Here is a 14,540-nt window from a genome sequence, read left to right on the forward strand (position 1 = left end):
ATCAGTTTAAGAAGGGGGTGAGTGGCCAAACAGGCCCCATGGTCATGGCAAAGCTCACTGACCTCTTGTCAGGATCTATTTTCACTGCCTGACATTCATGTACATCAAATAATGTGTCTTTGATATGAACAATTATTGTTCTCTTGTGGTTGCCTGCCAGGCTTTTCTCTGGCACAGAGGAAGGCTCGTGCTTTGTTCTGAGCAATAAAGACTCTTATTGGAGGATATTCCAGCATCACATCTGTATTTATGTGTCAGGCTCCTCTGTTCTGAGCAATAAAGACATTTATTGGAGGATATTCCAGCATCCCATCTATATCTGTGTCTCAGGCTGTATGTTCCTGTAAATGCAGGAATCATTCCACACCTCTGGATTGTGACCAAATGACAACAGAGTGTTTGGAATTTCATGGTTGTCACCTCCATGCATCAGTCCTGCCACAAATCCCTCCCTGCACCCAGCTCGTGCAGTGGTGGAGGTTTTGGGGTCATTAATGTTGGATTTGGTGCTGGTTCATCTGCTGGCACAGATGTTCTCAAAGGTGGTGTCCTCAGAACTCCCATCTACTTGAACGTGTAGATGAAGATGCTCACTGCAAGGACTAAATGGCCTTTAAAGGTCCCTTCCGACACAAATATTTCTATGATTCTCTGATTGTAAGAGTGATTTGGTCTATCTGGTTAACCTTTCAAAGTACGAGGTCGTTATGCTTAACTCCAAGCAAGAACTTCCCCCAGCTCACAACTTCCTTTCCTGGTTTGCCTTCTCTGTGTCTTCTCCAGGACTCTGAGGAAGAAATTAAAATACCAGGTGGAACACCTCAGACACAATGTCTTCACGATGGTTTTATTGCTTGTTTTCAGCAGCGTCAACCACAGAGAAGAGCCCCCTCTGGAGCAAGGAGGTGAACCAAATACAGAGAAAATAAAAATTAAAAAAAAAAAAAAATAGCCATTTCATTGCATATGTACAGAGTCAGACCAAAAAAAAAATAAATAACATCAGGCAAAAGGCCATGAAACAAGGCAGAAATTTCACCTATGCTGAGCAAGCAGGCCTGTTCTCGCTAGCATGGAGGATACACCACAAGCAACTGGTGCAGAAAATTCCACAGAGGCAGAAATTCTCTGCTCACAGCCAGTTCCCCTCACCCTCAGCTGTCAAAGCTGTTTACAGGAGGGCAGAGCAGAGGTGTTCACAGCTCGATTGAGAAGGGTCAACTGGCACCAGCTGCTGACCCACAGCTTGAGGTGCTGGAAACAGGCTCTGAAAAATGCACTTTCGGGTTCAAAAATGCCTTTTTGAACTCCCTTTATCATCATCATCATCATCTGAGTATCAAAATTTTTTTTTTATTTTTTTTTTTTTTTATTTTAATACACTCTTCAGATTTCCTCTATGTACAAATGTACAACATCCACAAAACTTGGGTAGAACACACTGGTGCCCTGCTGCTGCCAATATGTGTGTCCTCAAGATGTGGCCCTCAGAACACAAGTGGGAATTATTTTCCCTACAGACCTGTAGCCTCCAGTGCCAATGTTTCTTTTCTCCCCTGTGATTTCCCAGTATTCTAGAATTAACTAGAATTTCAAGCCCAGGGCTCTTCAGGATATAGCACAAGCCCATGCAGGTTAAGACATTCAGGAAGCGGTGGATAAGATGATCCTTGCTCCCAAGAAACTCCTGATTAAAAGCCACATTTAACACCTGCACAGGTCTCCAGGGGAAATAAGGAGGTCAGTCACTGTAATAACACCCCATCAGACTGATATGCAAATGCTGGGTTTGGAGAGGGGATGAAAAGCTGACTGACTGAAGGGGAACGGATTGAAATCCACATTTTGGGACATCTGGCTTTACGTGCCAGTCTGGGATTGGAATATTTTTCCTTTTTACAGCAGTTTAGTGCCTGAGTGATGCCAGCAGGGTCGTTCTGGATGGATGTGGGCGTGTGTGATCCTCTGCTCTTCGAGGTTCATCTCCAGAGAAGCAGCTTTGTGGTGCTGGCCCCATCAACATCGAGGTGGGAAAAGTGCAAATCTGCATTGTGAGCCAGGGAATTCAGGATTGCAATCCCTGTCCACAGGAGTTTGGCACATTCAGGGGTGCAGAGATGCCAGGGGAGGGAAGCACAAGGCTGGGAGGGAACCTGGGCTGTGCCAAACACCCAACCTGAAAGCAGGAGCTGGGACACAGCAGGAGGAATATTTTATATGGGTTTTCCTCTGGATTCAGCTGGATTCACCTTCCAGAGAAGGGACTTTGCTTCTGATCCACCCGTGTTTCCACAGGCCACTTATCAAATCAAGATGTGCCTGTGTGGTCAGGATGAAATCAGCTCCATGAAGACACACTTTGGCATTTCCCAGTTTGAGAGATTCCCTTTGAGTCCGGAATTATTTCGTATTTCCCCATATTTCCTTTCCCCTTGCTTAAAGCCTGGGGAGAAGCTGGAAGTAAAGAAGACAAAAGGATCCCACCAAACCTTTAATCCCTGCCATGGAGCCAAGTGGTGTTCATTCATTCCTGAGCTTTCTTTGGAACTTCGTTTTCCTTTTGAAATACCACCAGCAGTCTTTCATTAATCAGCAGGTGCATTTCTCTCTGAAAGCATTTCCAGCAGCTTGGAGCAGAGATTTGGGGTTAATCCCTGAGTCCTGTGGCACAGACATGACCCTCATTGATTTTGAGATGAATGGGAACTCAGTGGGATATAGAGAAAGAAGGAAATCTGAGAATTAGTTGATGTATAAAATATCTTTTCCCCAACATATTCCTGGAGAAAAAATATATCTTGTTTCCTATCAAAAAAACCCCAAAGAAACCAAAAATGCTCAGATCTTTAATCTTCTGGCCTTTCCCCTTTTTCATTTCACAACTGCAGTAATGCTGCTGATGTTACACACATAACTCTGATTTTAAAAACTTGTTTGATTTTGATGCCCCTAAAATTCTGCAACAAAATTTCTTTTCTATACCCTAAACATGGTCATATTCTCATTTCTTGCTGTTTCTGAGAGGGTCACAAAGCAACACAGGTTCCAGCTGAGCAGAAATATCTACAGTCTAATGTTAGCATTGAACCTCTAGACCTTGAGACAATAATTTATTGTTTATATTGAATTGTTCTATACTTATTAATAATTTTGAATCATTCAATCACTTTAGTATAGAACAAGAGAGGCTCTATCCCTGATGTAAAAAGGGAGTAAACAGCTCCAGAATGCAGAAAAAGGAATTCTTTTGAAGGCAAATCCCAGTTTAATGCTGGTGTAATTCAGGAGTCACTTCAGCGAACTGATTGGTGCAAGCAGGATCAGAATTTGGCTTTATTTCTGTTAAGAGTTTTGGAGCCCAAACTCATGATCCTCAAACACATCAGTGCCCTTTAACAGAGGCAGAAGAGGTTTTAACACCTTTAAAGAGGCAGGACTCTGACCTTATTACACAACAAATGGATGCAGCTGCCCTGCTGGAGCCAGCTCTGTGTTACACACTGGGGTCAGGCTGAAAATGGGGGAGCAGCAGAAGTGCTGAGCCCTGCTGTGTGCTCTGTGTGGGGCCAGGATTTGGGGCCAGGATATGGGATCAAGTCATGGGGCCAGGATATGGGATCAGGATGTGGGGCCAGGTCATGGGACCAGGTCATGGGGCCAGGCTATGGGGCCAGGTCATGGGGCCAGGATATGGGGCCAGGATTTGGGGCCAGGAGATGGGGCCAGGATATGGGACCAGGTCATGGGGCCAGGATTTGGGGCCAGAATATGGGGCCAGGCTATGGGGCCAGGCTATGGGGCCAGGATTTGGGGCTAGGAGATGAGGCCAGGATGTGGGGCCAGGCTATGGGACCAGGTCATGGGGCCAGGATGTGGGGCCAGGATGTGGGACCAGGTCATGGGGCCAGGATATGGGGCCAAGATTTGGGGCCAGGATATGGGATCAGGATCTGGGGCCAGGACAGCTCGCTCCACATTGTCATCTGTACTAAAGTCCTTGAATTCCACTTTATTGATGAGCTGGATGAAAAACCAGAGTAGACAAGGCCAAGTCACGGAGCCAAATTCCTGCACTAAGCCACTTAAACGGGGCCTGATCCCAATGTCATCATTCACTTGATTGCTCACGTCCCCGGAGTGAAGAGCTCTGATTTCACCCCCAGCTCCTCTGTTTTCCTGGAACACCAGGAAAGGCAGCTGGGCTGGCAGCTCCGCGTGGCTGACATTGCCATGCCTGTCACAGCAGGTACATTCAGCACGTTCATTCAACCCCTCAAACAGCCCTGAGAGCAGAAAAGGGGACGTGGCTGGATGTTCAGTAATGAAATAATTGTGAGCAGGGTGCCTGGGGGCACAGTTCTGGTGTGCTGATGTACCCCACACTTCTTAAAGGAGCCCCTCAGCTTAGGAAACATCCCATCTTCAGGTTCCCATGCAGAATTGCCTGGTGAGGAACCTGCCAGGCTGCAGAGGAGCCTGTGGGGAGGGTAAATAACCAGCTGGAGCTTGTCCCTGTCATGTCTCCAAAAGGCAAACCTCTCCTGGCTGTCTTTGGCATATGGCTGCTGCTGGCACAGGGCTGGGACACGAGAGAAGCTGCAAACACACAGCAGAAAGCCCTGCAAAAGGAGAGGAGAAGGGAGCACAGGGAGAGGAAAGGGAAGGTGAAGGCCAGAGGGAGGATTCTCCATGTGTGTCAGCACTGATGGCTCACAGGCTTTTCCCCCAGCAGGGAACAGATGGGAAGGGATTCCCTCACATCCCACAGAGGAGGCTGCTGCCAATGGTGCTGCACTTCTGCTCTACAGCTCTGTGCTCCAAGGACCATGTTGCTAATCTGAGACCTGAAATTCCAGTTCACACCTCAGGCACCTCAGTGGGTGCATTCCCAACACTGGGCAGTGCTCCTCTGCAGCCCATCGGTTTTGTTGGGTATAAATATTTACCATGACACATGAACAGGGAGAAAATGGCTTTGCAGCCTGATGAATCCAATCTTTCCCAGACTGACATTGCTTCAAAACTCTGAACCAGCGAGACAAAGCGTTTTACACCAAGTGGAACAACTTGGGAAGCTGAGACAGAATTTTCCCTTGCTTCTTCTGGGCTTCCTTGAAGTTAGTCATCCACCTGGAAAAATACAGGTCAAATCCTTGCTTTGAACCAGGCACAGGAGAGGAATTGGTGGTACTGGGGGATTTCTCCAGTGTTTCCTGGGTGAGTCCAAATCCAGGTCTGAAAGTGCCCAGCAGAGCAACACAAGCACCAAACACAAAGAGAATCACAGAATGTCCTGAGTTAGAAGGGACCCACAAGAATCACTGAGTCCACCTCCTTGTCCTGCAAGGACAACCCCAAAAATCACACCAAGTGCCTGAGAGCATTGTCCAAACTCCTTTTGATCTCTGACCATGACCACTTAAAAGGTTTTTGTTTCTGAGAACCTTGTGGATTTCAATGGGACATTGTTTGAGGGGTGTCAAGGCATAAGGGCTTCAATGCAAGAAAAGGGGGGAAATTTTGAACATCCTCTTGTTTCCTCTGCATTTTGGGAATCAGGGAGCTGCATTATGATGGTTTTGTGGCACCTCAGAGTAGGATCCTCACTGTTGATGTGGGCTCAGTGTAAAGCAGCCCTAACCAAGCTGGCTCACACCTGGCCAGCCTGGGGCCACCAGCGCTGTAATCCCAGGAATTCTCACATCTTCCTATCCTCTTGGGACCTACAGCCTGGGCAGCCACGGCTGTGACAGGATCTGAGCTGGCTCCCTGCAAACTCAGGACTGAAAGTTTGCCCTTGGTGTGTCAGAGTTTCTCATGCCCCTGTTCTTAGTCCCAGACCTGGGGAAATCCTTTGGAAGCATCCAGCTCAACGGATAGCAGCCTCTGGGAATGGTTATGGCATAGAACACTGCCCTGTCAGGACTCAGAAAGGAGCTGGACCTGCAAGTCTCCTGCTGGGCTCAGCCTGGTTTGTTGGCATCCTTTGTTCAAGGCAAACAGCCCCCAGCCCCACCAGGCTGCAGGAGCTCCTCCAGTGAACTGCATCTCATTGTGGAGGAATAAAACTGATGAGTTGAGGTCTCTGGACTCTGAAAGAGGAGCTCACCTCCCTCCCCAGGGGACCCTGACACCCCAGACAGGTTTTAGCAGGATGGCAGCAGCCCAGTCACTGAGGGTACACATGAGCTGGGCAGGGATTTCCCACCCTCAGCACAAAACCTTTTCAACCCCACTTGATGCAGTTGGGTGGGACACAAACATGAGCATCTGTATCCGTGTATTTTCTGTCTTCTGACTGAGTTTGGGACTGTGGGAAGTTGCCTCAAATGAGCACGAGTGAGCTTTACCATTTCTCCTTTGCCTCTCCAAGGTGAGAACAAGAATTAAAAAAAAACACCTCCAAACATACTCCCTTGATTTTAATGGGATCCATGTGCATTCTTCAAGTAGGAATTTGCCCTGTATGGAAACTAACAGGCCTTCAGAAAAGAGGTAAAAATGCACACACACACACATCTTAAATATCTAACAGTGCCTTCATATAGGATGAAAGCTCTCCCCAAAAGCTGAAGAAGAAATCCATTTAGTAGCTCCTTCATCCTTTCCTCCCTCCTGGAGTGCCAGTTGTGTGCTGTGACAACCTTGTTCTGATGAAGGCAATTTTACCTGCTGCTGTGATGCTATTTTTTTTTTTTTTTCTTCTGGAGAGTGGCTCCTTATGGCAGCTCTCATTCAATTAAGGATCACAGGGCCCTGTATTTCCCTTTCCTGACAGTGTGTGCAAAGCAAGTGCAAATGAATTACAGCCCAATTCTTTTCCCCCTGATCCCTAATGATCCTGGGTGCGCCCACGCACCGAGATCTATGGGAGAACTTTAAGAGAATGAAAAAAAAGAAAACCCCACAGCCATGCTCCTCTTTTGGCATCTGGCCCTGGTTTTTATACATGCAAATCGAGTTTCCTGTTCATGGAACACAACCAAGCAAAACACCATGTCACCAGCACAGTGCAGAGAAGGGCATCTTCCTGCTGGTCCTGCTCAGTGATCTGCCCTTCCACAGGGTGCCCAAGGGAGTCTGGAAAGCTTCTGCTCCCAAGGATGGTGGCAGAACACACAGGGGCATCCTCTGAGGGTCTTTCCTGGTGCTGCAGCTTCATCTCCACCTGTGAAAAACGTGGGGGCCATGTGCTGGCCTCTCCCTTCCTGCTCACCTTCCTCCTGTCCCTTCTCCCCGTGTCCCCAGCACCGTCTTTGGTGCTGTGTCACCATCTCTTATCCACAGGAGTTTTGGCACATTCATACATTTGGCGTTTTTTTTTTTTTTTTTTTCCCAACTTCCTGCCTCTGTTTCTCCTTTACTGGCTCATTTGAAAAAAAAAAAAAAACAACCCAGAAAAAACAAAAGTGCAATTTGTCTGTTTCAGAGATGTTTCAGAGTTCTGGTAAAGCCACCGAGGACTGAGGCTCTCCCTGCCTTACCCCCAGTGCTTCATTATTTATGACACATCAGCATCTCCCAGGCTGTCCTCGAGCAACTGGGACAATTCCTCAGAGTTACCAACCCCCGAGGGCTTGAAACTGAGGAGTGAAAGGCCTCAAAAGAGGGAGAGCAAAAGCGTTCCTCCTCCTCTTGGCTTGTCCCATCTCATTCTGGACGCCAGCGGCTTTTCCAGTTGCGTGTCCTCTGTTGGCTCATGCGGAGCAGGTCATTTCACAGGGATTTGTCGTGGGATCACTGACTTCCCAGGGGATCCTCGTGTCTCAGGTTCTGGATGCTCAGTGCCTGGGGAGCCTGTCCCCTGTCACACCAGAGAGAACTCGGCCTGGAAGCCGGAGCAGCGGCGCGTCTTTGGCGAGCACTTGGTCAGCATGGAGATCTGGGTGCTGAAGTTGGTGCCGTTGCTGCCCAGGGAAGGGTGGTGGTACTTCATGTCCGAGCCCAGGAACCTCTCCAGGTGCCACCTCCTCCATTTCCTCTTGAGCTCAGCTTGCACCTGGGCACGGGAAAGACAGGAAAGGCAGCACAGGGCATCACGTGCTGTTGTTCTGACCTGGTTGTGTGAACCCACCCACCAATAATAGCTTTATAAAGGCCACTAAACTTGGCTTGGCCAGAACTTCTACCCACATAAAATGAACACTCCAGTCAGTAAACCACTGGAGCAGAAATCCCTGAGCTTCGTCAGAAAGGAATTTCTTATTGATACAGTCAAGGTGCCAGGCTACTTAACCTCAATGCCAACACTTTGTGAGTATAATTAAGATGTTTTCTTTCTCGCTGCCCTGTTTTTGGTCCAAATAGAAATGATTTAACTGCAGCTTGTTTGTAAAGCTGTCAAACCAACTGTGCTTTTATTTTTTTTTTTTCTTTTTTGACAGAACCTGCTTGTTGCTGCTCAGAGTGTTTACAGAAATAACCTGGTTTATGTCAGGATTTAATTCAAATCCTGAACGAACCTGGCCACTGTCCTTGGCCCCTCCTGCAGCCTCCCAGTGCAAATTTTTAGGTAACAGTATAAATTAGATGCAACTGCTGTGTCTGAAGGGCTCAGCACAATCCCAAGGATGAGAATGCCAGGACTAAAATGTGGGAAAGTCAAGATTGTTCCTGAAGGAAAAAACAGGTTCATCTGCACTGCTCTGGTTTTAACAAATCACACCAATGCCTCTGCTGGTTTAGGCAGAGGGTGTAATCCTGGGGAGGATTCCTGGAGGCACTAATCATGACCAGGGCTTAGATGGGATTTATCCTGCCCTGCTGAAGGTGGTCCTTTGGGATCAGGGACTGTGCAAGTTCACACAGGAGTTCTGCTGATGCTGTCTCGTGAGGAGAGGATGGGCTCAGCAGCAAAGCTACAGTACACACGCACAAGTCCTGATGTGTTTATTAATTGTTTTAATTAATTGTGCTGAAAGCTGTCAGGCAAATGGTTGAATTGTTCTCCTGGAGAGAGAGAGATGTGGTTTGGATGCTTCCCCCCAATACTGTAATATCAGGATCAGGAATGGGACCCTTCTCAATCCTCTCTCCACACACACTCATTTTGCCCTAGCTGCAAACATTAACCAAAACACAATGATGGTCTGGTCTTACCTCTCCATTGAGAAAGCAGTACAGAACAGCCACCACGAATCCCTAGGGAAAGGAGAAAACAGGATTTTAGCACTACAGACAAGGAGAGAATGTTTCATTCAGCTCTCAAAGGAGAGATCACACAATCACAGAATTGTTCAGGTTGGAAAAGACCTCTGAGGTCATCCAGCCCAACCATTCCCCCAGCACAGCTGATGCCTTAAGTTTCAGTTTTCATGTATTTCCTGTTCTGTGGTGCCCAGGGGGGCAGCTCTGAGCTCACAGTCAGTGTCACTCAGCTCTCTGCACACAGCAGGGACACAAAACAAATCCTTGTCCTGCTGCACACCAAGGACACCTGGGACAAGTTTTCAGGCCCCAAAGCACCAACAACGGTGGCTGAAGGGAGAGAACAAGAAGGATGGGACTGCATCAGCTGAAGCTGGAACTGGACAATTCAACCCCAAGGTGCAAATGGATCCAAACTGATCAAAGTGTGAGACCTGGTGACCGTTTGTCCATTTTGTGTCTATTTTGTGACCATTTTGTGACCATTTTGTGACCATTTTGTGTCCATTTTGTGACCATTTTGTGCCCACCTTGGGTGTAGCCCTGGCCAGGCTCTTGTCCTGCCCAAGGTGTACCTTAAAGACCTTTCAATAAATCTCTCGTTTATTCTCCAGCTCTGTCCAGTCTCTGTTCCAGCTCAGCCTTCCCAAGGCATCACAGCCTAGTCCACCACTAACCCATGTCACTAAGTGCCACATCTGCACAGTTCTTGAACATTTCCAGATGTGCAGTGATGATGATGCAGACAGGGATATTAACCATTCACCACTGAATGAAACTTGCTCCTCAAAGCCCCATCCACCCTGGCCTTGGACACCTCAATATCACAGAAACTGAACTGAGGTGCTTATTTTTCTCCTTAAAGTATGAAAAAACCACAGAGAGGCCAATGAACAGAGGAACATTTCCTTTTCATTTCTTAAAATGGGGGAAGAGAATCTCCCTCTGGAAGGCAAAATATAAATTTATCTTCCATCCTGGCTGGGCTGGAGTGAGTAGATTTTCCACGAAGGTATAAGAGCAGTATTGGGCATGTCCAGGAAAACCCCATGTCCAGCTCATTGCATTTCCCCCTGGTGACAGAGCTGGTGACACAAAAGGTGGCTTACCTGGAATGACCCAACCACGAGCTCAAAGACCAGCTTCACTTCTGCTTTGAAATTGTCAGGGAAGAAAGCAAACATGATGTAGTGGATGCCAAAGAGAGGGATCAGCAGCAGAGTGGACTTGGCCAGCCTCCTGTTGGAAAGATAAAACATGAGCCATAAGGGGAGAGGGAAGGGGATCAGAGGCTGAGGAATCCTGCAGCTGAGCCCTGTGCAACCCCAAAAATTTATTATTTCTCCTTGTCCAACACACTGCAGGTGGCTGGTGATTTCAGACCTGGTGGCACCATAAAATGTGACATTTTTATTCCCAGTAGCTCCACTGGAGGTATTTCTTTCTCCCTCCTCTCTTCTTCTCCTCCCACCAGAGATCTTTTTTCCATCTCCACAAGCTAAATCATCATCTAGCAATGTCTTTGTTTGCCTGGGATTTCTGAAAATTACAGCTTCTGGGAGAGAAATGGTATGTTTAGCTCAGAATAATGACAGGCTACTGCACAATGAATGTCTCCAAAGGAGGGGGATGAACAGCATTAATGCTTAATGGCATCACGCTGGGTAATCAGGGGTCTAATTAGGGAGAGATGATAATGTATTAAATGTAATCATTGTAAAAAAGTAGTAGTTGGTGGAAAGAAAATGAAATCAAGGGTCTAAGGATGATTGGGGGGCTTTTGTGTCCCTTGGTCACTCATATCCTGGGACATCTCCCCCACTTGCAGAGGCTTCTGGAAGGAATAAAGCTAAGGCTGGGAAATATTCATTCTGTTAGAAATTCTGGCTGTTGGAAATGTTTATTTTTCCACCTGCAACCCCTCCACCTCCAAAGCCTCATCAGGCTCAAACCTCTCAGACCATCTTCATTTATCTGCCACCTGCACAAGCCCACTGGGAGGGTGATGTGGCAGCTTTGTGCAGAGGATGCTCATCCCAGAATCTCCCAGAGCTCCTCTGCAGCTCTCCCTGGGTCTGGCCCAGAGACAGCTCAACACTGAGGCTGTGACTGGAGGCTGTGGCTCATCCCAGGCAAAATGAGACCCTGCAGGAGGCTGAGGAGCTTTACAGCAGTTTGCCTTTCCCACATCCCTCACTAGCAGGCACATCCCTGCTCACAGAGATCCAAAATCTGAGTTCTCTTGGATGCCTTGCTGTGCCACAGGACTGTCCCTGTCCCTGGTGATCACCAGTGCTCCCTGTTCCTCCCTCCAGCTCTGGCCAGTGGGACCTGTGCTGATATCACCAAGCCCTAATTCCCCCCAGTTCCTGACATGTGAGAAGGTCACTCATTTCCCAAGAGTTCAGTGAAGATCAACAATGGCTTTGGAGAGATCTCTCCTCTCTCCCCGATCTCTGAGGAACAATCTCTCAGCCTAGAGGAGAAGATGTGATGCTACATTTGTGTATCACATTGACAGAGATGCTGTTTGCAACCTCCAGTGGATTAGAAAATTTTATCTTATCACTGCAGACAACACTGGGGCCTTAGTTACAATATTTTCCCTTCTGGCTGGACTGTGGTAATGAAAAGCACATAAATGACAAAATTTGATCCCCCTCCTCCGATTTGCACACCTCACACCAGTCCCTTGCTCCCAACACTGAGCTTCACCAGATTCTGAGTTTTAGATTTTATTTTGGCACCAAGGCAAGGGCTCTGTGATTTTTCGAAGACTCCACCACCTAAACACTGAACTCAGGAAAATCATCACCCAGTCACAGTGTAATTTCTCCCAGAAAGCTCAAGGCTGGCTGTGCAGGAGGCAGAACTGCTTGGGGGATTGTCTAAAGCTGGTTAAATCAGCTGGAAGCCTTGGATTCTCAAAACCTTCATTATTCTCATTCCCGGCACATCCTAGAACCCCCCTCTCTGACAGATACACGTGGTGATGGGAAATTTTGGGAAAACACGTGTCCATTAACCTGCATGGAACCTGCTCCTGTCCTTGGGAGTGGGCAAGAGTGAACCAACATTTCAGTCACACTCCCAGAAATCGTAATGGAAAAGTTACTCGGAGGACTTGGATGCCAATATTGATCCACGGACATGGACAGAATGGAGAGATGAATTTTGCTCAAGTTTTTCTGGTGTAGAAGACAAATTCCATTTCCCTGAAATATTGCTGTCCTGTTCTTGCACATGTCCCTGTCATTTCCAGAAAACTGCTCTGGGAGACTCATTTGAAGAGCTTCCAGTACATGAAAGCCCAGCTCCCTGTCTGCAGCACTAATGAGGGAATCAGCAGCAGACCTGAACTTCCAGCCTGCAGCTAAACTCAGACCTTTTGGAGTCGAGCAATGCTGTCAGCGTGTCAGCAGGCTGTGTTTGTAGAAAATAAACAATACTAAAAGCACATCAGAAGGAGGGAGAAGTGCAAATGAGATATCCGGGATGCGGTTGGTTTGAAAGAGATTTGTCTCAGATTTGGCAGGAGGAGCCCGCACCAAATCACAGAGTCCTTTGTGTTGGGAAAGGTCTCCAAGAGCATCGAGTGACTGATCCTCACCCTGTCCCCAGCCCAGAGCACTGAGTGTCACAGCCAGGCCTTCCCTGGACACCTCCAGGGATGGTGAGTCCACAGCCTCCCTGGGCAGCCCCTTCCAAACCTTTTGGTGAAGAAATTCCTCCTGATGTCCAGCCTGAACCTCTCCAGGCACAACTTGAGGCCATTTCTTCTCATCCTGTCACTTGTTCCTGGGAGCAGAGGTCAATCCCTCTCTGGCTCCAACCTCCTTTCAGGGAGTTGTGGAGAGCAGCAGGGTCACCCTGAGCCTCCTCTTCTCCAGGATAAACACCCCCAGATCCCTCAGCATTTCACCTGCAGCTTTTTGCTAAGAACTGTTGGGTCCTGCAGTCAAACCCCAAAAGGCTCCACAGATTGCTGGCTAAAAGTAGAAATCTTGCCTTGGTGGGATCTAACCTTCAGATTCAGACAATTTCAGACAATTAATATTTGCTTCCATAGTAAAGTGTGGTGTCTTGTACTCACTGCAGTGAATACAGAGATTTCCAGCTGTGGCTGGTGGCCAGGTGCCACTGTACAAGGGGACAAGTGTCCCATAGACCCTGTGTCCTGAGTGACAGGTCCATGCAAGTATCGGAAGTGTCCTAAAGCCCCTCCTGTGGCATAGAAACCTAAAACTTTAAGGTCAGATTGGAAAGAGCTCTGAGCCGCCTGGGACAGTGGAAGGTGCCTCTGCTGATGGCAGGGGACTGAAGTTGAATGAGCTTTAAGGTCCCTTCCAACCCAAAATGTTATGGGATTCTGTGATTCTGTGAAGTGAGCAACTGAATCTTTCTCTAAGGGAACTGAGGCATCTTTCCAGGTCGTGAAGGAAGGTGAGGATCTGTAGGTGTCAGGGTCAGTTGTCCTTCAGCAGAATCCCCTGTCGGGCAGGTCAGTCAGAACTCTGTGTTTTACCAACATGCCCTACATTTGTTTACGAGACAAAAAGGTGTTTTCCTGGCAGTTCCCACCACACTGGAAAATGTGTCCTGAACCCAAAACCCAGCATGACCTCAGAGATAATCTGGGCTGAACTCTTCAGATGAACGCTGGCAGCATTTTTGCTGAGTAGGACAGGAGCCAGCAGTGCTCAGCACCAGAACATATTTAAATATGCTGATTTAATCTGTGCACCTGCTGCAAACCTGGGGTGCAAAGATAAAATTCCCAATTGGAAGTCCAGAAGGGGAGGTGGTAGAAAGAACAGGGTCTGGTAATATTGGTGTGTTGTGATGACAGAAAAAATAGGTAATTTGCTTTGGCTGCTGCCAGGAAAATTAAGGTTAAAACCCGGCATTTTCTTTCATAAATCTGAGAATCTCTTGAGGCAGATTAAATGAATAATTCAGCATCATCAGAGAGAAAGTTTCAGTGCTGTGGCTGGGCAGGATTTAAGGAACATACTGTTACTGTTTTCCATCCTGCAGGAAGATGAATTGAGATTTTTCAGGTTACCCAAAAGCACAGTTCCCTCTGAAGACAGAGATTCATGAGCAGTGACTGTGCAGACACTGGACTTTCTTAATTTTTTTTTTCCCCAGGAAGCATTTAATAAATATCCAGGATAGCTGAAAAGTGAAGCCAGAATAGTGGGAAGAGTCAAAAATAATCTGGTGTGGATTTTTATTTTATTTGCACTGAAGCCAGAATAAATTCATGCAGATAGACATTTCTTTCACCCTTGAAATACTGCAGCTGAGACCAGCCTTGGTCACTGAGAGAGATGTTGATCTCTCTTGCATGTTGTTCATTATATAAAACCTCAGTAAGGTCAGCCTCATAT

General features: G+C 47.4%; 1 protein-coding gene across 1 annotated transcript in view; it reads right to left on the reverse strand.

Moving 5' to 3' along the window:
- Positions 1 to 7,333: 7,333 nt before the first annotated feature.
- VIPR1 (vasoactive intestinal peptide receptor 1) overlaps positions 7,334 to 14,540 on the reverse strand; it is a 102,985-nt gene continuing 95,778 nt past the window's right edge. Inside the window, exons 11-13 of the mRNA XM_066313911.1 lie at positions 10,257 to 10,386; positions 9,100 to 9,141; positions 7,334 to 7,999 (exon numbers count right to left, since the gene is read on the reverse strand). Of these exons, the coding sequence (XP_066170008.1) occupies positions 7,808 to 7,999; positions 9,100 to 9,141; positions 10,257 to 10,386 (364 nt within the window). The 3' untranslated portion in view covers positions 7,334 to 7,807. The remainder of the gene's footprint in view (positions 8,000 to 9,099; positions 9,142 to 10,256; positions 10,387 to 14,540) is intronic.

Source organism: Sylvia atricapilla, chromosome 1 (assembly GCF_009819655.1).
Source record: "Sylvia atricapilla isolate bSylAtr1 chromosome 1, bSylAtr1.pri, whole genome shotgun sequence".
NCBI lineage: Eukaryota > Metazoa > Chordata > Aves > Passeriformes > Sylviidae > Sylvia > Sylvia atricapilla.